The sequence below is a fragment of the Thamnophis elegans genome, chromosome 9, assembly GCF_009769535.1.
Source record: "Thamnophis elegans isolate rThaEle1 chromosome 9, rThaEle1.pri, whole genome shotgun sequence".
Classification (NCBI taxonomy): domain Eukaryota; kingdom Metazoa; phylum Chordata; class Lepidosauria; order Squamata; family Colubridae; genus Thamnophis; species Thamnophis elegans.
Genome location: NC_045549.1, coordinates 8,671,475 through 8,693,595, shown reverse-complemented (window position 1 = coordinate 8,693,595; position 22,121 = coordinate 8,671,475). Strand labels below are relative to the sequence as shown.

General features: G+C 45.9%; 1 protein-coding gene across 1 annotated transcript in view; it reads right to left on the bottom strand.

Moving 5' to 3' along the window:
* The window catches only part of FRAS1 (Fraser extracellular matrix complex subunit 1), a 224,195-nt gene that overhangs the window by 97,406 nt on the left and 104,668 nt on the right, over positions 1 to 22,121 (bottom strand). Inside the window, exons 26-31 of the mRNA XM_032224319.1 lie at positions 20,743 to 20,880; positions 12,650 to 12,682; positions 10,504 to 10,635; positions 9,749 to 9,874; positions 8,106 to 8,353; positions 2,489 to 2,640 (exon numbers count right to left, since the gene is read on the bottom strand). Of these exons, the coding sequence (XP_032080210.1) occupies positions 2,489 to 2,640; positions 8,106 to 8,353; positions 9,749 to 9,874; positions 10,504 to 10,635; positions 12,650 to 12,682; positions 20,743 to 20,880 (829 nt within the window). The remainder of the gene's footprint in view (positions 1 to 2,488; positions 2,641 to 8,105; positions 8,354 to 9,748; positions 9,875 to 10,503; positions 10,636 to 12,649; positions 12,683 to 20,742; positions 20,881 to 22,121) is intronic.

Here is a 22,121-nt window from a genome sequence, read left to right as displayed (position 1 = left end):
GGATTCCTGAGCCACTTCCTTGAAGGCCACCCAATATCACCAGGTCTGGATAGAAACTCATGGTCCTTGCTAAAAACACATCCCTCAGATAAAATCAAAGCATCCAAATCATGAACGGTCCTTTCTTCGTGATCCCAAAAGGGCAGAATATAATAGTGCCATTGCTTTTTTAAAAAATTTATTCGTAAGACACTTTTTTGAAAAACAGTGCATTGTCAGGGTATACCATTTACACATAAAAAAGACCAAAAAAAAAGAAGAGTGGTGTTAAACATTGGCATACAAGCTAATAACAGCAATAATGATATAATACGTAACTATAGTAATCATGTAACCAAAAAGCTTGTAGCTAGGTTTCTTCTTACATTAAAGTATTGCAATTATTTACCTTCTTATTTTCAGTATCTAACATTTATGATCTTACTTTTCTCCAATTCCTACAGGTGGAACTCGAAAAATTAGAATATCGTGCAAAAGTTCATTTATTTCAGTAATGCAACTTAAAAGGTGAAACTAATATGTGAGATAGACTCATTACATGCAAAGCAAGATAGTTCAAGCCGTGATTTGTCATAATTGTGATGATCATGGCTTACAGCTCATGAAAACCCCAAATCCACAATCTCAGAAAATTAGAATATTACATGCAATCAATAAAACAAGGATTGTACATCGAACAATATCGGACTTCTGAAAAGTATAAGCATGCATATATACTCAGTACTTGGTTTGGGCCCCTTTTGCAGCAATTACTGCCTCAATGCGGCGTGGCATGGAAGCTATCAGCCTGTGGCACTGCTGAGGTGTTATGGAAGACCAGGATGCTTCAATAGTGGCCTTCAATTCTTCTGCATTGTTCCTCCTTATGGAGGGTGTCAATGATGGTTTTCTGCACAACTGTCAGGTCAACAGTCTTTCCCATGATTGTGATTCCTACTGAACCAGACTGAGAGACCATTTAAAGGCTCAGGAACCCTTTGCAGGTGTTATGGCTTAATTAGTTGACTGGAGTGAGACACTTTGAGCCTAGAATATTGCACCTTTTCACAATATTTTAATTTTCTGAGATTGTGGATTTGGGGTTTTCATGAGCTGTAAGCCATAATCATCACAATTATGACAAATCACGGCTTGAACTATCTTGCTTTGCATGTAATGAGTCTATCTCATATATTAGTTTCACCTTTTAAGTTGCATTACTGAAATAAATGCACTTTTGCACAATATTCTAATTTTTCGAGTTTCACCTGTACTTCTTGCTTTTATCCATTCATAGAATTTATGCCAAATCATATACTATTCTGTATCTTCTTCGTCTTTAATTTTAAAGGTTAATCTAACCATTTTGGCACATTCAAAAACTTTTTCGAATTATGGCCACTGCTACGACCAGTTTGCCCGATCCAAACTGCTAGGTTGGCAGAAGTTGGCACAAGTAACGGGAGCTCACTGCGTCACACGGCGCTTGGGATTTGAACCACCGAACTGCCAACCTTTCTGATCGGCAAGCTCAGTGTCTTAGCCACTGAGCCACCGCATCTCTTAAAAGTAGTAAGTAATAAAAGTAATAAGGACAGGCTAAAAAAATATTGAATCACTCGTACTGGAAGTCCATGCTTTCCTGTTCTGGAAATCCATGCTTTCCTGTTCTGTATGAAGGTCACCGATTTCAATTATTTTTTGGAGAAAAAACCCTTTATATTTGCCTCCAGCATTAAATGATATATCAGAGAATCTCAGAAGAAGAATAGCTTGGGGGGAAATTCTGAAAACTGGAACCTTTTCATATCTCTGCCTAATCTTTTTTTTCCCCCAGCCCTTAAGGTCAGGATTCTGTTTTTAAGAAAACAATTTCTTAAGAGCTGATGTCTTTTCTTTCAGGAAAATATTTTTTTTTTTCATTTCTATAGTTCGTGCTTCCTTGTTTCATTTGTTCCAATCTTCACACACACCCTGGCAGAAAATGCAATAAAACCTTGGCTTGTAACCTGCATATTTTAATTGCCAACCCACAAAAAACTATTCAAGAGAAAGAGTGCTAGGTACTGGTGAAATTCATTTTTTTTTTAACTACCGGTTCTGTTGGGGTGGCTTGGTGGGCGTGGCAGGGGAAGGATACTGCCAAATCTCCATTCCCGGCCCACTCCTGGGGCCAGCCAGAGGTGGTATTTGCCGGTTCTCTGAACTACTCAAAATTTCCGCTACCGGTTCTCCAGAACCTGTGAGAAGCTGCTGAATTTCACCCCTGGTATACATGGAGATAATTTCCTTACTGCTCAACTACGGACACAAGGAGAGAAATGAGACACATGACGAGAGAGAGAAACGCCCTCTAATGGCCACCTATATATAGACACCTCAGCAGCTGTTTCTTTGAAGAAGGCTACACAACACACAGGGAAACAAGCTTTGTGACATTCACATCATACAGAGGGAAACAAGCTTTGTGACGTTTCACTGGAGGAAATTCTTGGGTGCAAACACTTACCTGATTCTTTGATGGTTAATGTCTTCCATTGTGAAATTATAGACCTCCGAAGACTCATCTGATTGTCGTTCAAAGGCCGTCCGCATAAGACTGCCGTACATTGGAAGAGAAATTAGCTGAATCCTTATCTCAGAATCTGGGGAATTGTTATCCTAAGGACAGAAGTGAGATTAAGAAAGAAACAGTCATATCCATTAAGATAATCGTTGAACAAAATATGAAGGATGTCACGGGTTTTTTTTTGGGGGGGTCACCACATTACAAAAAAGATATTCAGACTCTGGAAAAAGTGCAAGGAAGAGAAACTAAGAGGACTAAAACCAGTGGGGGGTTATGGACGGTACGCCCAGTCTTTTTTTGGTCATTTTCCAGAGTTTACTTCCCGTTTCGAGAAAGAAAGACCCACTGGCTATACAGGTAGTCCTCGACTTACAACAGTTCATTTAGTGACAGTTCCATATTACAACGGTGACTCGTGGCCATTTTTAGAGCCGAGGTGGCGCAGTGGTTAAATGCAGCACTGCAGGCTACTTCAGCTGACTGCAGTTCAGCTGTTCAAATCTCACCGGCTCAAGGTTGACTCAGCCTTCCATCCTTCCGAGGTGGGTGAAATAAAGACCCGGATTGTTGGGGGCAATATGCTGACTCTGTAAACCGCTTAGAGAGGGCTGAAAGCCCTATGAAGCGGTACATAAGTCTAACTGCTATTGCTATTGCTATTTCACACGTACAACCATTACATCCTCCCCATGGTGGAGGATGCCTGACCACTGACTCATATTTATGACGGTTTCAATGTCCCAGGCTCATGTGATCCCCTTTTTTTGTGAAATTCTGACAAGCAAAAGTCAATGGAGAAGTCGGATTCACTTAACAACTGTGTTAGGGGTTTATTAGCAAGTGTAACGAGAGAGGTCGTAAAAAAATGGAGCAAAACTCACTTAACAAGAGTGTCAACTTAGCAACAGAAATTTTGGGCTCAAATTTGGTCATAAATGGAGGACTACCTGTAATGGGTTCACTTAACAACCATCACATTCATTTAACAACTGTGATGTTTGCTTAATAGCAATAGCAATAGCAGTTAGACTTATATACCGCTTCATAGGGCTTTCAGCCCTCTCTAAGCGGTTTACAGAGTCAGCATATCACCCCCACAATCTGGGTCCTCATTTCACCCACCTCGGAAAGGATGGAAGGCTGAGTCAACCTTGAGCCGGTGAGATTAGAACCGCTGAACTGCAGATAACAGTCAGCTGAAGTGGCCTGCAGTGCTGCACCCTAACCACTGCGCCACCTCGGCTCTTAACAAATACCACAACAACTAGCATGATTTACAACCGTATTTTTCCCCCACAACTATGGTTATAAGTCACAGGCTACCTGCAATGTACAAAAATTGAAAACAAACATTCCTATGATGTTATTCTGTACTATTCTGTTGCACTGATTTTAAAGTTAAAGAAGAAGAAAATATGCAAAGTATTAGACATTGCAATTCTAATTCGATTAAAAAAAAACTTTTTAATCAGTTGAGTCAATAGATTAATTAGCCTGGTGAGCCAATTGATTGCTGGAGAGCTTTGATTTTTTTTTTTTGCCAATTAATACATCGACTGAAAAAAACATTTAATTAATTAAGAGAGGTATATCCAATTAGCTGAGTTTTTTTTTAAACTGCTGATTATTTTGATTTCAATAACGTGCTTATCGGCCATCTTTAATTGAGTACAAATATATTTAATCATTAAAAAAAGGGGTACCAATTAAGCAAAAGACACAGTACTTCAAAACTGCTGATGACTTCAATATGAAAAGATTACAAAATCAAATAAATCTACAGTTGCAGCGCGTTCATCAATAATCATCCAACCATAAATAATCACAAAATCAATTGTAGCAGTAAAGGTTACACATATACAAGATGTTATTCGAAATCAGTCAACCCTTAAGAAATGCTCAGGTCTTCATTTACACTAATATTGCTACGATATTCATAAGGGAGAAAAATAGACATAAATAATGTTAGGTGTGAAGAATCAGGAACAAATCTTAAGTCCCAGTCAAGCTGATTTATCGCTCATGCCTATAAACATGAACAGGGACGCCACTCTGCCTTTAAAGGGACACGGTGGCTCAGGGGCTAAGATGCTGAGCTTGTCGATCAGAAAGGTCGGCGGTTCGGCGGTTCAAATCCCTAGCGCCGCGTAACGGGAGTGAGCTCCCGTTACTTGTCCCAGCTTCTTCTGCCAATCTAGCAGTTCGAAAGCACGTAGAAAAATAGGGACCACTTTTGGCGGGAAGGTAACAACGTTCCGCGTTCCTTCGGCGTTGAGTCATGCCGGCCACATGACCACGGAGATGTCTTCGGACAGCGCTGGCTCTTCGGCTTTGAAACGGAGATGAGCACCGCCCCCTAGAGTTGGGAACGACTAGCACGCATGTGTGAGGGGAACCTTTACCTTTACTTCATCAACATGAATCTAGTCAAATAACGGTCAGTGCTACAATGGCCCTGGATAGGAGTTAATAGAATTCAAGAGGGATTGGATTTAGACCTGCTTGTGAGAACATAATGACTCTAGGCTGATTCCTCTCTTGACTCCACCCTCAGACTTTCTTCATCCTTCTTCTACAATATAGGTAGTTCTGTTGTGGCCTGTCGGCAGCCGGCCCCTCCAGTAGCCAAATCAGAGGAGGAGGAGGCGGCGTGAGAGTCAGGGTCAGCATCAAGGCAACCCGGGAGCTCCGAGGGGGAGGAGAGAATGGAGTTCTCAGAGAAACACAGGTGGTGACTGGGCCGTCCATCAGCCCTCAGATGGAGAGTCAACAGCCCCCAGCCTGGAGGTGGCAGATAAGGAAGAGGAGGAACAGCTGGGCCCAGTGCCTGACGCGCAGAAAGCAGAGCCCGGGAAGGCCGCATATGACCCTCCCGAGCTCCGTTTTTGCTGGCAGAGGCATCGTGGGCCAGTCCTTTGCTGTTTCCGGGGTGGCCCCACGGGCCAGATCTAAACACCCCGAGGGCCAAATCTGGCCCGCGGGCCTTGAGTTTGACACCCCTAGTCTATCTGGTGGGTCAGAAGAGGCTTCATGGCATCCGTTTCTCAGATTAGCTTAATTTCCCTTCAGAAAACACAATATCTGCTTAGAAAGAAAGCACTTACCCTTCCTTCTTTCCTTCTTTCCTTCCTTCCTTCCTTCCTACCTTCCTAATGTACCTACTGGTAGGAGAACAGGTTAAAACCTTTGTCAAGCAGGAACAATCAAGGAGAGCCGAGCCTTTGACATTACAGCCTGGTTTTCTTTATACAAGGATTTCTTTCCTGGCCCACGATCAGCTGTTGTCTATGCATCATAGAAATGCTAACAGACATCGCTCTACGTGCCCAGATTGTGCTAGCGGCTCTGTGAAATGCCAGAAAGGACAGGCCGCGTTCCCACCTGCCTGAAAGTCAGAACCAGGCGTGTTTTTTTTTTCCAAGCAAGGAGGAAGGATGTTGCCTTTGGCTTCATGGCATAGCCACAGGCAACGTTCCCTTTGTCTGGGTGTAAGTTAAAAAAGAAAGCTAGAACAATTCTGACTCGCTGCAGGCTAAGCAATGCTCTTGGGAGATGATCCATCTTGTTCTCCCGGAGTGAGAGGAGATGTTGTGGCCCGCCAGTGGCCGGTGGAACTGGTAGCAGATTCAGACAGTGAGGAGATTGGGGAGGAAGATGGGCCAGTCCTGGAATCTGGGGAAGGCTCGGACAAGGGCTCTGTGTCGGAGGCAGAGAGGGGGCCAAGGCCGTCTGACAGTTATCAGCTGCCTTCAGAATCAGACATCAGTGAAGCAGAAGAACAGCTGGAGCCTGTTCCCAGTGTGCACATGCGCAGAGTTGCCAGACGAAGGGAACAGCTAAGGAACAAGGGTCGACTTGGGAGTAAAGTCACAGGTGGACGATGAATGGCCCCTCCCATAGGGAATAAAAGAGGAGCAAAAGGGGAGTGGAGTTTGCAGGAGACAATTAGTTCATTCCTGCATTCTTGCCAAGTATTGCGGCGTCTGAAAGATATCGGCCTCTCCAAGCCTGATAAAAGTCGGTAATTGTGATGTATCTTGAAAGACTGTAAGAGAGGGAAGACTTTGCTGGAGAGAAATTCATTGTAAATTAAATAAAAGGAGGTTATCCGGATGAGGACTCGGCTTCGTGCTGCTGGGGAAGCCTAGGTCAGAAGAGGAGGGAGACACAATCCCCACTCTCCCCTCTATAACACTGAAACTCATTGGATCACTAGGGTTAATGGTAAAGGATTCCCCTGTCCAGTTATGTCTGACTCCAGGAGGCAGTGCTCATCTCCGTTTCCTAATATATAATATATAATATAATATAAAAGAAGGAGGAGGAGGAGGAGGAGGAGAAGGAGAAGAAGAAGACAACGAAGAAGAAAAAGAAGAGGAGGAGGAGGAGGAGGAGGAGGAGGAGGAGGAAGGAGGTGGAGGAGGAGGAGGAGGAGGAGAAGAAGAAGAAGAAGAAAAAGGAGGTGGAGGAGGAAGGAGAAGGAGGAGGAAGAGGAGGAGGAGAAGGAGAAGAAGAAGGAAGAGAAAGAGGAGGAGAAGAAGAAGAAAAAGAAGAAGGAGGAGGTGGAGGAGGAAAGAGGAGGAGGAGGAGGAGGAGAAGAAGAAGAAGAAGAAGAAGAAGAAGAAGAAGAAAAAAAGAAGGAGGTGGAGGAGGAAGAGGAGGAGGAGAAGGAGAAGAAGAAGGAAGAGAAGGAGGAGGAGAAGAAGAAGAAAAAAAAGAAGAAGAAAAAGAAGAAGGAGGAGGTGGAGGAGGAAAGAGAAGGAGGAGGAGGAGACGAAGAAGAAGAAGAAGAGGAAGAGGAAGAAGAAGAAGACGAGGAAGAAGAAGAAGAAGAAGAAGAAGAAGAAACAGAAGAAGAAGAAGAAGAAGAAGAAGAAGAAGAAGAAGAAGAAGAAGAAGAAGAAGATATTGCAGTCATTTCTATTGTAGCTAAAGTGTAGGTCCCTTCTAATTCTGCTTTTTTGATCTAGGAACAAGTCATTAGAAGTCAATATAACAAAATAATTTTTGACCCCTAAGAACTTTGCAAAACATGGGCTGTTTTACACCAGAGTCTGTCCGGAATCCCAAAGAGGCTGTCTTCAGCCATATGATCAGCAGCGACCCTGGTATTTGTCAGGGACACAGAAAAATGTCATTTAAGAAGCTGCTCTGAACTTACATAATTCAAAAACGGGGGGAAAAAAGTCAGTTTCAGGGAATGTTCTGAACTTAGGATTCCTTTGGATCTTCAGTTGCCAAGTTTTGACCTGATCATTCAAAGCTGAATTTTGCACAAGAAAATCTCTACCATAGGAGGAAGACAAAACCAAAATTATTTGGTTCCTCCCCTTTCTCTTCTGTCTAAGCCAGAGGTCCCACCCGTGCTGGCTGAGGAATTCTGAGTTGAAGTTCACAAGTCTTAAAGTTGCCAAGGTTGAAAACCCCTAGTCCAAACAGATAACCTTACATTTTCTATCTCCTTAACTCTACGACTGTTTCGAACCCACCAAAATACCCATATATTAAGATACAGTTGAAACTTGAGAGATAGTATAAAAAAAGATCAAATGCTTACAATATAGGCAAAATGGGATCGAGTGATGATCACGGAGTTTTTACCAGCCACGGTGATACTCAGCGAGCAGCTAGGATCCAACCTGGGCCCGTTAATGTCCACTGGAGTCACCTCCACCTTGAGCAAAACCACGTCTTTGGTATTTCCGTCAGTGACGGAAATTTCCATGCTGTCTTCTCCTGAGGATGAGCCGTCGTGAAGATAATGCAAGGCGTTCCTGGTGACTTCCTCATAGGTGAAGCTATCACCTTCCCGGAAAGACATGGTAAAATCAGAATTTTCTCCTTGACGTAACATGAACTCCTCTAAGTAAATAGAGAAACGTGTCTCGGCCTAAGTGCAGACATCTCTGTGAGTTTACCAAATATTGACTCTGTCAGTTATGAACAGGAATAGGGCTTAGTAACAAGGCCAGCCAATGGGAGTTGAAACAGTTTGGAGCCTGGGCGTGGCTTAGCTCTGCAGCTCTGAGTCTGTGCTGAGCTCTTAAATTGTCTGCTGCTCTGAACTGAAACTGTTCTCTTTTCTCCTCTGCTGGTGTTTCGCTTGTATTTATTACCATGTTGGGGGGAAAAAACTTGCTTTGGGTATTGTATATTTACTTATGTCTTGTTATGAATATAAAGAAGTTTGGAATCCTGCTGAATTGTCTGATTGTGTGTTAACTGATGCTAACAACCATGACTACTTTGTGACAGACTTGCTGTTCCTCATTACGGTCATTAATATTGTGGCCCGCCAGCGGCCTGCAGAGCTGGCAACAGATTCGGACAGTGAAGAGGTTGGGGAGGAACATGGGCCAGTCCTGGAGGCTGGGAAAGGCTCTGAGGAGGGCTCTATGTCGGAGGCAGGGAGGGGGCCAGGGCCGTATGCCAGTTATCAGCTGCCTTCAGAGTCAGACATCAGTGAGGCAGAAGAACAGCTGGAGCCTGTTCCCAGTATGCACATACACAGAGTTGCCAGACGAAGGGAACAGCTACAGAACAGGGTTCGACTTGGGAGTAAGGCCACAGGTGGACGGTGAATGGCCCCTCCCAGAGGAAATAAAAGAGGAGCGAAAGGGGAGTGGAGTTTGCAGGAGACAACTAATTCGCTTAATTTGTTCGTGACTCTCCGAGACTCCTGGCCAAGTTCTGCAGAGATCGGCCTGGCAGCTCTCCAAGCCAGATAAGGTCTGTGACTGTAAATCCTCCCTTGAAAGACTTGGCTGGATGTGAAGAGCCAAGGTGGCGCAGTGGTTAAATGCAGCACTGCAGGCTACTGCTAGATCAGCAGGTCAGCGGTTCAAATCTCACCGGCTCAGGGTTGACTCAGCCTTCCATCCTTCCGAGGTGGGTAAAATGAGGACCCAGATTGTTGGGGGCAATATGCTGACTCTCTGTAAACCGCTTAGAGAGGCCTGAAAGGCCTATGAAGCGGTATATAAGTCTACTGCTATTGCTATTGAATGAGCAGAATTCACAGGAAATTAACAAAAGGAGTTTTTGTCGGGACAAGGAGTTGGCTTCATGCTCTTGGGAAGCCTCGGTCAGAACAATTAAGTGAGGACTACCGGTAAGCATTTGTGTTGCACTTCAGTGGATTTTTGCTTCTTCTTAACAGGTCACAGACAAAACCGTACGAGAAACGTCCTCCAAGCTTACCTGTTGCCATGTAGACTGGGAATCCAGAACCATGTCTGAGAAGAGCTCCATGGTGAGGAGGTTCTACCACTTCAAAGAAGAGATCCTCAGCAGCAATGTGCCTGTCACTCAGGGTCAGCTTTATTCCTTAACCATCCAAATATAGAGAGGGAGGAAGCAAAGTATATTTAGATGTTTAGCCTCTGATCTCCAAGGGAAAATGCAATTTATTAGCAGGTGAGAGCAGAGCGTGGATAGGGGAGTCAGTGGCATTTCGGGTATTGACACATTAAAAAACCTTGGGTCATAACCAGGGATGGGATCTTACCGGTTTAACAACCAGTTCTCTTAGCATGCGCTTTGCGTTCACTGTGCACACTTGCGCAGTTTACAGAAAATTCACCTTTGGCATTACTGCTAGCAAATGAAATAGTTGAGGCGGGGCAATTCACTCTGCCACACCAATCACCTGGGCTTCGGAAAAGGAACTATAGGTGAGTATAGCGCAGGGGCTATACTGTGGGATTTTACCAGCTGTTGGGAGGAGTGTGGCAGTAGGTGGTCTTCCTCTCTCCGCTGATGTCCACAGCAAAGTGGGTTCCCGGGGCCCTTTTATCAATGTTTAATTCCTCTATTGAACATTCGGTTCCTGGACTGGTGCCAAGTAATTTATGGGAAATCCCCTAATTGAACTGCTACCGTTATGAATTATAAATATAGCATAGTGTGCACCTGAAGCCCACTGATGAACTAGTCTTTTTTTTCCCCCCCCTTACCAATGGCAGCTCTGCCTCCTTGGCTGACCTCGAGCACTGGAGCGGTCATCTGGAACAATGGAGGCTCTACATCCATGGAAAGCAGGTGAATGGTAAACGGCATCTCGGGACTTATATGTTCTCCATCCGACACTGAAAGAAAGGACTGGAGTGAGTACTGTATTTTTCAAACTATAAGACGCACCGGAGTATAAGACGCACCATGATTTTGAAGAGGTAAATTTAAAAAAAAAGTTTTTGTACTCTGCAGGCCCCCCAAACCCTCTGCACACCTCATTTCCCCCCCCAAAAAAGCATGCAGAGCTTTGGGAGACTCATAGAGTGCTCCTGGGGGATGGGGGGGAACAGTCACAAGAGTAAAAAAACGGGCCATTTTTTGCAAAGAAAAGGGGGCATGCAGAGGCTTTGGGAGGCTTGTAGAGTGCTCCTAGGAGCTAGGGGAGGAAACGAGCAAAAAAGGGCCTTTTTTGCTCGTTTTTGCCCTCCCCAGCCCCAAGGAGCACTTTGCAAACCTCCCAAACCCTCTGCACGTCCATTTTTGCGAAGGGGGTGGGGTTTCGGGAGGCCAAAAATGCTGTATTCAGTGTATAAGACGCACCCAGATTTTCACCCTCTTTTTTGGGGGGGGAGGTGCATCTTATACGCCGGAAATTACGGTATGTTGCATAAAAGAATCAGGCTTAAAATTATTCCTTAGGTGGATGCGAAAGATTGGCTGTACTCTAAAATGTTGGTGTTTTGCCCTCTCGGTCACCGGCCCTTCCAGCAGCCGAATCAGAGGAGGAGGAGGAGAAGGAGTCAGGGTCAGCATCAAGGCAACCTGAGGGCTCTGAAGGGGAAGAGGGAATGGAGCGGGCAAAGAGAGACAGAGGCGGAGTCTGGGACCATCCATCAGCGCTCAGATGGAGAGTCAACAGCCCCCAGGTCTGGAGGTGGCTGATGAGGAAGAGGAGGAACAGCTGGGTCCAGTGCCTGATGTGCAGATGCGCAGAAAGCAGAGGCCACTGATAGTTGCAAGTTCCTTCCTTGTTTAGCTGATCCTTCTTTAGGGAGCAACCCCTGCTTCGGTCTTGCAAGGCCATTCTCACATCCCATTACGCCAAATAACATTAAAGGGGCTCTAAGCAAGAACGCACATAGCAACATTTCCAGGTTTAGCTGATTAGGTTCTAGTCCTGCCTTAGGCATGAAAGCCAGCTGGGTGACTTTGGGCCAATCACCAGGAGATGGTGAGTTCTAGTTCCACTTAGGTATGAAAGCCAGCTGGGTGACTTTGGGCCAATCACCAGGAGATGGTGAGTTCTAGTTCCACTTAGGTATGAAAGGCAGCTGGGTGACTTTGGGCCAATCACCAGGAGATGGTGAACTCTAGTTCCACTTAGGTATGAAAGGCAGCTGGGTGACTTTGGGCCAATCACCAGGAGATGGTGAGTTCTAGTTCCATTTTAGGCATGAAAGCCAGCTGGGTGACTTTGCGCCAATCACCAGGAGATGGTGAGTTCTAGTTCCATTTTAGGCATGAAAGCCAGCTGGGCGACTTTGCGCCAATCACCAGGAGATGGTGAGTTCTAGTTCCACTTAGGTATGAAAGGCTGGGTGACTTTGGGCCAATCACCAGGAGATGGTGAGTTCTAGTTCCACTTAGGTATGAAAGCCAGCTGGGTGACTTTGAGCCAATCACCAGGAGATGGTGAGTTCTAGTTCCATTTTAGGCATGAAAGCCAGCTGGGCGACTTTGGGCCAATCACCAGGAGATGGTGAGTTCTAGTTCCACTTAGGTATGAAAGCCAGTTGGGTAACTTTGGGCCAGTCGCTCTCTTTCAGCAAAATTCACTCCTCTTATTTTGTGGGGGAAAATAAGAAAAGGAAAGAACATTGGGCATTTTTGCTGCCTTGAGTGATTTATAAAAATAACAAAGGTGGGATAAAAAACAAATTTAATATTATCTAGTCGGGTGAATGAAATATCCGCCAACAAATGACAAAGCTTAGAGGGCACCAAGGACTCCGCAGTGTTTGATCTATCACCAAGACTCCTATTTCAACACTGCATTCCCTGTTTATTAGGTGGTCCTAAGGTCTTCAAAACAGATAGAACGAAATATGAATACACACTTCGAGTGATGTGCAAGCAATATCCACATACCTGTGAAACGAAAGTTAATCGATTCCGGGAGACCTAAAGGAGATGAAAAGATTAGGAAAGCACAACTATTAGCAGCATATAGAAATCACACAATAGAAAACGAAATTGATCCACTACACAGGTGTGATGTCACAAAGAATTTGTAGAAGGTGAAAGACACAAGGCCAACTGTATTTGGAGATACTGACTGCATCCTCAGTGGAGGCGAGACCACCGTTTTTAAGATAACAAAGACGGAAAAATGAGTTTCCTATTCGGGTGAAGATTTCAAAATGTGTTTTATTTTGAAGCAAAATGCGGTAGACCTCTGTTGTGGCCCAGCAGGAGCCGTTGGAGCTGCCACCAGACTCTGACAGCGAGGGGCCCTATGAGTCGGCTCTGGAGGATGTGGAGGATCCTGGATAGGGTTCTGACTCCGAGCAGGGCGCAGAGAGGCTGGTTGGCCACCAGGAAGCGCCTGAGCCTTGGACCAGTGGGGACGAGACAAGGGAGTGTGATCCGGACGTCAACAGAGGGGAGGAGCCAAGGGAGTTGTTCCTGGATGGCAGAGGTGGGTTCCTACCAGTTCGCACCTATTCGGTAGAACCGGTTCGTCAAATCTACCGAACCGGTTAGAAGAGGTTCCACCAGTGGACCCGGAAAGCAGGCCACACCTACAGAAGAGGTTCCAAAATTTTTTGAAACCCACCACTGGTCCTTGGATATGATTATTCTACACTATCATGCCCATATTTATAAAACTCAGTGCCTCTGTGAAAGGGAAGGATGACTACTGCATTTGTGGTGCAATCAGAACATTGCGTGTGTTGAAGTTGTTTTAATGCAAACCAAAGACGCCTTTTAAAAAACAAGTTTACATCATATTCTTATGCCTGCCAGTGCTGTGTGTGAGGTAATTTAAGGTGGTTCCGACAAGAGTCGTCGGCATCTTCATATCCGGTCACAAGGGTGGCAAGCCACTCCCATCCGGTCACGTGGGTGGCAAGCCACTCCCACAAAGGAGGCCACACCCACAGAGTAGGTTTGAACAATTTTTGAAACCTACCACTGGTCCTTGGGGATCTTATTTAAAAACAATTTTAACAACTGGAGGAAAAAAAAAACCCGTTTTTAAGTCCCTGAGGCCTGTTTATAGCAAAGGCTGACACAAAATACATCTTTAAAATATGAAAAAAAAGGAGTACTTTTGAAAAATGCCCGGCTTTCAGCTTTTGGCAGCTCATTTCATTCCATCTCCCATTCATTTTGATGGATTATGCCCCCTGTGTTCCAGCGCTGGCAGGCTAAACACAGCAGGTGAGGCACGGAAGTTCCTACTGGAAGATGGCTTTGTAGGTTTGTTCCTTTTGAAGATGTAGAAATAGCAGCTTCTTGGACCGTAACGCATCTAAGGCAGAGGTGGCATTCAGCCGGCTCAGACTGGTTCCCCCAAACTGGTAGTGGAAATCGTGGGTGGCTCTGCCCCCCTCCCCCCAGCTCTATGGCATCGTGACCCGACAAAAGGGCGAACGACAAAACCGCGCCCGACTAAACCGCGTCGCTAAAACTGTGACGTCATCAACGCGGCGACAACAGCGCGGAGACAGAAGGGTGCTTTACAACAGCGGGTAGACAGAAAGCCGATTTAACTTAAGGTAAGGGTTAGGTTTAGGGTTAGGTTCAGGGTTAGGTTTAGGGTTAGGTTTAGGGTTAGGTTCAGGGTTAGGTTCAGGGTTAGGTTTAGGGTTAGGTTTAGGGTTAGGTTTAGGGTTAGGGTTAGGTTTAGGGTTAGGTTTAGGGTTAGGTTTAGGGTTAGGTTTAGGGTTAGGTTCAGGGTTAGGTTTAGGGTTAGGTTCAGGGTTAGGTTCAGGGTTAGTTTTAGCGTTAGGTTCAGGGTTAGGTTCAGGGTTAGGTTTAGGGTTAGGTTTAGGGTTAGGTTCAGGGTTAGGTTTAGGGTTAGGGTTAGGGTTAGATTTAGTTTTACAGCGCACTTCTGTCGCCGCGCTGTTGGCAGCACGATTCAGCGCTCATTCGTCGGAGCGCTTTAGAACAGCGTGGTTTAGTTGGGCATGGTTTTGTCATTCGCCCTTTTGTCGGTGAACCCTATGGCATCCCATTTAGGCACTCTTTTAAGCCAAAGCGCATGCGCAGAAAGGAGGTAGTTATTTTAGTCTGTTGCATTTCACAGCTTCTCTTAGAGTATGATTGCTCTGTTATGGTAATTCCAATATTATAAATATAAGATGAAAACCTATTCAAAACCTACACAGAAAAATGAAGCAAAAATTTACAGAATTTGGAATTTTTAAGACCTCCAATGGACAACACTGGAGGTCTTCGAGACTGCCTACTGCCACATACCTCCCAGCGGCCAGTAAGATCCCACAGATTGGGCCTCCTTCGGAAGCCATCAGCCAGACAGTGTCGGCTGGCAGGCCCCCGGAGGAGCGCCTTCTCTGTGGCTGCTCCGGCTCTCTGGAATCAGCTACCCCCAGAGATCCGGACCATACCCACTCTCATGGCCTTCAGGAAGGCTGTTAAAACCTGGCTGTTCCAGCAGGCCTGGGGCTGTTGACCACATTGTTGAGGTCCAGCCCCGGTTAGAATGAATGCATGTGCTTTGTGATTTTAAACTGTCTTTTTTTTCTTTTCTTTTTTTCTTTTGTAAGCCGCCCGGAGTCCTTCGGGATTGGGCGGCATATAAATTTTAATAATAAATAAATAAATAAACATGATAGACATGAAAATATCCACGATAGAAAGGAAAAGTGGATATTGCCATTTTTTCCCCCTCCCCTTCATTATACTGTTAATATTACAAGATGTTCCATGACAGTTAATAGCAAGGGCCAGTTTAGTGTAGTGGTTGCCCGTGAGCTCACATTTGTGAACCGGTCGGGAAAGTAAGTGAATACCACCCCTGATCTATGGTGTAACATCTAAGCAATGCCTAACGGTGCAAGGAATTCGATAGGCGCCCAGGGAAATTCACGAGCCGATGTTAATTCATGAACTGATACTAATCTGATGATTAGTGGTGTAATTGCTGTAAAATTTCATTGTGAAACACGCACGCGGCCCCACAAATCACTGAGGGCCATATATTAGACGGAACAGGAAAATTACGAGTGGGTTGCGCTGCAAGGCGGAATTAATATTCACCCAACAAACTGCAATGGATTGCCACGTCCCGAAGATGCTGGTGTTTTAACTATTCTTATTTCCTTTTCTAGAGTCCTAATAGCAATAGCAATAGCAGTAAGACTTATATACCGCTTCATAGGGCTTTCAGCCCTCTCTAAGCGGTTTACAGAGTCAGCATATCGCCCCCACAGTCTGGGTCCTCATTTCACCCACCTCGGAAGGATGGAAGGCTGAGTCAACCTTTGAGCCGGTGAGATTTGAACCGCCGAACTGCAGATAAGTCAGCTGAAGTGGCCTGCAGTACTGCACCCTAACCACTGCGCCACCTCGGCTCTAAATATGAGGATATTGGACTTGGCATTTCCTTTGCTACCTAACAGAGGGGCCAAGAAAAGCATCATTTAGAGCCGAGGTGGCGCAGTGGTTAGAGTGCAGCACTGCAGGCTACTTCAGCTGACTGCTGGTTCGGCAGTTCGGCTGTTCAAATCTCACCGGCTCAGGGTTGACTCAGCCTTCCATCCTTCTGAGGTGGGTAAAATGAGGACCCAGATTGTTGTTGGGGGCAAGAGGCTGACTCTGTAAACCGCTTAGAGAGGGCTGAAAGCCCTATGAAGCGGTATATAAGTCCAAGTGCTATTGCTATCATGTTCGGCATTCACCAAGCATCCCTGAAAAATGTATCTAAATGACATTTCTGCCATCAGTCTAACATTGTTAACATTCGAACATAAGACTACGGTAAAGGCCGTAACATTTCTTGGCACCCAAAGGTGAGACAGAACACAACGGATGGAAACCAACCAAGGAGAGAAGCAACTTAGGACTAAGGAGAAAATTCCTAATGGTGAGAGCAAAAAGGTTAGCCTTACAACCTTTTTAACATTGTAGCCTAAGACTATCATAAGACTAAAATGACATCACATTTCTTGCACCAAAAAAACAAGACACGAAATGATGGACGGAAGCTAACCAAGGAGAGGCGGAGCATACCCGAAATAAGGAGAAAATTCCTAACGGTAAGAGTAATCAACCAGTGGAACGACTTGCCTCCAGAAATCGTGGGAGCTCCACAGTGATGGGATTCAAATAATTTAACAACCGGTTCTCTGCCCTACTGACCAGCTCGGTAGGCGGGGCTCGGTGGTCATGTGACTAGGTAGGGGTGGCCAACTCAACCTCACTCAGGTCGATGGGCGCTTCGCCTTAACTGTGACAATGTAATAAGGGTTAACCAGAGAGGCAGTTTCTGTAAGCATAAAGATTAGGCTAGAAACAACACCAGAATGTTTCCTTCCTACCTTCCTTACAGGATTAGCCCTGTAAAGTGGGGAAAAACAAAAGGCGATTTCTTCCAACAACCGGTTCTCTAAACTGCTTAGAAAGTTGACAACCGGTTCTCCCGGACAGGTGTGAACCGGCTGAATCCCTCCACTGGAGCTTCATCACTGGACGTTTTCAAAAAGAGATTGGACAGCCATTTGTCTGAAATGGTAGAAGGTCTCCTGCTTGAACAGGGAGTTGGACTAGAAGACGTCCAAGGCCCCTTCCAACTCTGTTAATTCTATGTTCTATATCTCTAGGGCAAAAGAGTAACATATCCCCACGTCATTTACCCTGATTATAACGTTTTGTTTTGAGAAGGAAAAATGTATCTTTTCTGGCAGAAGATTTCTTAAATGTCATAGATCCTTAGTTGGCCTTTGACCCCGCATTCTTCCATGTGCTTCATTGGTTTTCTTATGGCTGGGATCTTGGACACTTCAAATATTGTTAAAATCTATTGCTCAACCTTTGAACCATTGTCTAGATCAGGGATGTCAACCACATCAGCGCTGTGGTTGACCTCGGGGGACAGTGGGGGCGTGGTGAACTGGATGGCCGTGACCAACTTGATGCCAGTTATTGGGCATGGCTGACTGGGTAGCATGGCCAGCTTGACGCCACTCCCCAAACTGCTGTCATGTAGACCAAGCCAAGATCAAGCTGGCCCAATGTTTTCGCTTCACATATGGGCCCGCCGGGATGGGGTAAACCAGGCTGAAGCCACGTGGGTCGCCCCCTTACATTTTCCAGAACGGCCTCAGGGGCTGGATCCAACCACATTTGGTTTTTTTTTTTTTTGGTATTTATTATACATTTATAGGCCGCCCTTTTCCCTGAGGGGACTCAGGGCGGCTTACAGTAAAAGGGGAAAGGGAGTGTAGGACAAATACAAAAAGAAGTGTGAACGAGAATAAATTAAACAGTAAAACACAACATTCACTCGACATTCGGGAGGGGCGAAAGTAAAACTTATCCCCAGGCCTGACGGGCTAGCCAGATCTTGAGGGCTGTGCGGAAGGCCTGGACGGTGGTGAGGGTACGAATCTCCACGGGGAGATTATTCCATAGCGTCGGAGCCGCAACAGAGAAGGCTCTCCTCCGAGTAGTCGCCAGTCGGCACTGACTGGCGGATGAAATACGGAGGAGGCCAGCTCTATGCGATCTGATGGGACGCAGGGAGGTAATTGGCAGAAGGCGGTCTCTCAAATAGCCAGACCCACTACCATGGAGCGCTTTATGGGTGGTGAGTAGGACCTTGAAGTGCACCCGGAGATCGACAGGTAGCCAGCGCAGCTCACGGAGGATCGGTGTTATGTGGGCGAACCGTGGTGCGCCCACGATCACTTGCGCGGCCGCATTCTGGACTAGCTGAAGTCTCCGGGTGCTCTTCAAGGGCAGCCCCATGTAGAGCACGTTGCAGTATTCCAGCCTAGAGATCACAAGGGCTCGAGTGACTGTTGTGAGGGCCTCCCGATTCAGGTAGGGCCGCAACTGGCGCACCAGGCGAACCTGGGCAAATGCCCCCCTGGTCACAGCTGAAAGATGGTGGTCGAAACTCAGCTGTGGGTCCAGGAGGACTCCCAAGTTGCGGGCCCTGTCTGAGGGGTATAAATTTTGTCCCCCCAGCCTGAGTGATGGTACGTTGGTCAAATTTTTGGGAGGAAAACACAACAGCCACTCGGTCTTGTCTGGGTTGAGTATCAGCTTGTTTGCTCTCATCCAGTCTTTAACGGCCTCAAGACCCCGGTTCATCACGTCCACCGCTTCATTGAGTTGGCACGGGGCGGACAGATACAACTGTGTATCGTCCGCATATTGGTGGTATTTTATCCCGTGCCTCCGAATGATCTCACCCAGCGGTTTCATGTATATGTTAAATAGTAGGGGGGATAAGACCGAACCCTGCGGCACCCCATAAGTTAGGGGCCTCAGGGACGATCTCTGCCCCCCCACCAACACCGACTGCGACCTGTCCGAGAGGTAGGAGAACCACTTCAAAACAGTGCCGCCCACCCCTATCTCCCGCAGTCGTCGCAGAAGGATACCATGGTCGATGGTATCGAAAGCCGCTGAGAGGTCAAGGAGAACTAGGATGGAAGCGCAGCCTCCATCCCTAGCTCTCCAGAGATCATCGGTCAATGCGACCAAAGCGGTTTCTGTGCTGTAACCGGGCCTGAAGCCAGACTGGAAGGGGTCTAGATAGTTAGCTTCCTCCAAGGTACGCTGAAGCTGGAGGGCTACCACCTTCTCAACAACCTTCCCCACAAAGGGGAGGTTGGAGACTGGACGGTAGTTATTAAGGACAGCTGGATCCAAGGACGGTTTCTTCAGGAGGGGTCTCACCACCGCTGTCTTAAGCGCGGTGGGGAAGTGCCCCTCCCGAAGAGAGGCGGTAACAACCGCCTGGATCCAGCCTCGTGTCACCTCACTGCTGTTGGCAACCAGCCAGGAGGGACACGGGTCCAGTATACAGGTGGAGGCACTCACAGCTCGCATAGCCTTGTCCACATCCCCAGAGGCAACTTCCTGAAACTCAACCCAGAGATGGTTTGCCAAGTCTTCCCCTTGTGTCTCGGCTGGATCTGCTGGAGTGGAGTCCAGGTCCGATCGAAACCGGGCAACTTTGTCCGCCAAGAACTGGACATACTCCTCAGCCTTACCCTGTAAGGGGTCCCCCGCCTCCCTCCTATTTAGGAGGGAGCGGGTTATCCTAAACAGGGCGGCTGGGCGGGACTCGGCGGACGCTACCAAGGAGGCGATATGTGTTCTTTTTGCTGTTCTTAAAGTCCGAATATACTCCTTGGTGCATGTTGTTAAAAGTACCCATTTCGACTCGGACCTATCGGACCTCCACGAGTGCTCTAGGCGTCTCCTCCGGCGCTTTATCTCCCGGAGCTCCTCAGTAAACACATCCCGTGTGTTTGATAACCCTGGTCTTGTGTTTGACACCACCTAGGCTAGATCTGTTAGGAATGCAATCTAAAGGTTGGGTTGGCAATATATAAATCATGTAACAATGTTGTACCTGTTTCTTTAAACCATACTGTAAAATGTGATTGGTTGCTGTTTTCCTCAATCGGCCATAAGAGGGAGCCAGAATGACTGTTAGCTCTCTGTTCGTTAGATGCTGGGCTGATCTGATCTTAGTGTTTTTGGAAGCTGGCTGTTAGAAAGTGCCGTGAGCTATTGTAAGTTTTGCAACTGCTAGCAAACTTTGAGTACTGAACTGATTATATGATACTGGACTACGTTATTTGGACTATCCCTTAACTGAAAGACGTTGATGACTGACTGTCTTATCCGTGTATGACTTGGACTGTTTGATGGACTCTGATAACTCTATTTCCACGAATGTAAAAGCCTATTTAAACTGCAGTGTCTCTGTATGCTGGTTTGTGTGTTCTCCAACAACACTCTCACAACGCTTCTCTGAACATACTCGCTCTCCCAACGGGGAGCTTACCTAACAAGATCAATGTTTCTCAACCTCAAAAAGATATGTGGCCTTCAACTCCCAGAATTCCCCAACCAGCATATTGACCTCCACTCGTCTTAAAGTTGCTGAGAACCCCTTTTTTTCAGAGAATGTTAGGGAGTTATGGATGGGAATCTATGAATGAGTGCTAATCAGTGGGTTAAATTCTTACCAGCAAAGGAGAATTCCATCAGCTCCTTAATATGCGATCCAGCACTAGGTGGACGATAAACAATCTTGCCATTGTTGATGTCACTTTGGGTAAAAGAGGCTACCGGGAAGAACGGTTTGTCCCTGTGCTCCACCATGCCTGTTACAATGGAGAGAGAGTTTATTTATTTCTTAGATCTCTCTATATAAAAATGGCAGCGTGAGTGTCTGTGTGGGTGTGTTCCAGCATAACTCTGGAACGCCTCAAGCAATTTCAGCCAAACTTGGTACACAGATGACTTACTCTCTGGAGGAAAAAATACTATGTGGGTAAGACACCCCTAACACCCCTCGTGGTGTGTGTTCTATTAAGATACAGCCTGTTGTGCCTTAAAATGGCTTCTACTGTACTGCCGTAATATGGCTTCTACCGTGCAGCGCAGTGGAGTTGCCCTGGTAACAGCTTCACAGTACTCCACAAGGGGGCTCCCTGTGGTAAGGGGGAAAATCCAACATTAGAAATGACGTTTGGTCCAGAAATTCTCCCCTTATAAATAAATACCCAGGTAATGCTGGGTTATCAGTTAGTAGACTATAAACAATCTATAATTGTTAAGTAAATAAGTACAGTAATCAAATATTATACATGAATTCTAACACATATGCTTTCCATAAGACCGCAGTTATGTTCTTCCGTCAGCACCATGTTCCATGTTCTGTGCTGCTGATGGGTCCATAACTTCACAGTGGCTTCGTCCACAACACTTAAGCCCACATTCGCTTAATAATTATTGACCCTTCAACCAGCCATTCCATCTTGCTTAACCCTTGTGTCAGGCCTGCAATTATATTCCTTTTAGAATTTTGGCCTGCCACACTTTCTCTTATTTCATTATGCTGTTTCATTAGTATAGTTGATGGGAGGGGGGAATAGACAGGAGTAGGATTGTGGAATGTATTGTTTTCATTCTTTGCTAGAAGCCAAGGTCATCTTTGTCTCCGCACTTGACCGGAAGTAGCTGGGTGTGGATGGCAACGTGGAAGAAGAAGATTGGATCATGTGATGGATTGTGGGTGTGGGGACAAGATCATGAACTTTTAACTGGGTGGAATTCTGATGTCATTTCTAGAATTGGGATTAACATAGATGTGCTAAGATGTCTGCTTTATTAAATTGGAACTAAGGATCGTTTTGCCTTGGACTCTGATTTAATTCTACATGATACTTGGAACACTGACAACTTGTTAATAAGTGTGGCTGGCTAGTTTCTGATTAAGCAGTCAAGATTTCTGTAGATTTTATATGGGGCTAATCAAAACTCAAGGCTTGCAGTGCTCATGGCCACCAAAATCTCTATCATGGAGCGTGTAAATATGAGTCTCTGAAACTTGTAAAAGTTT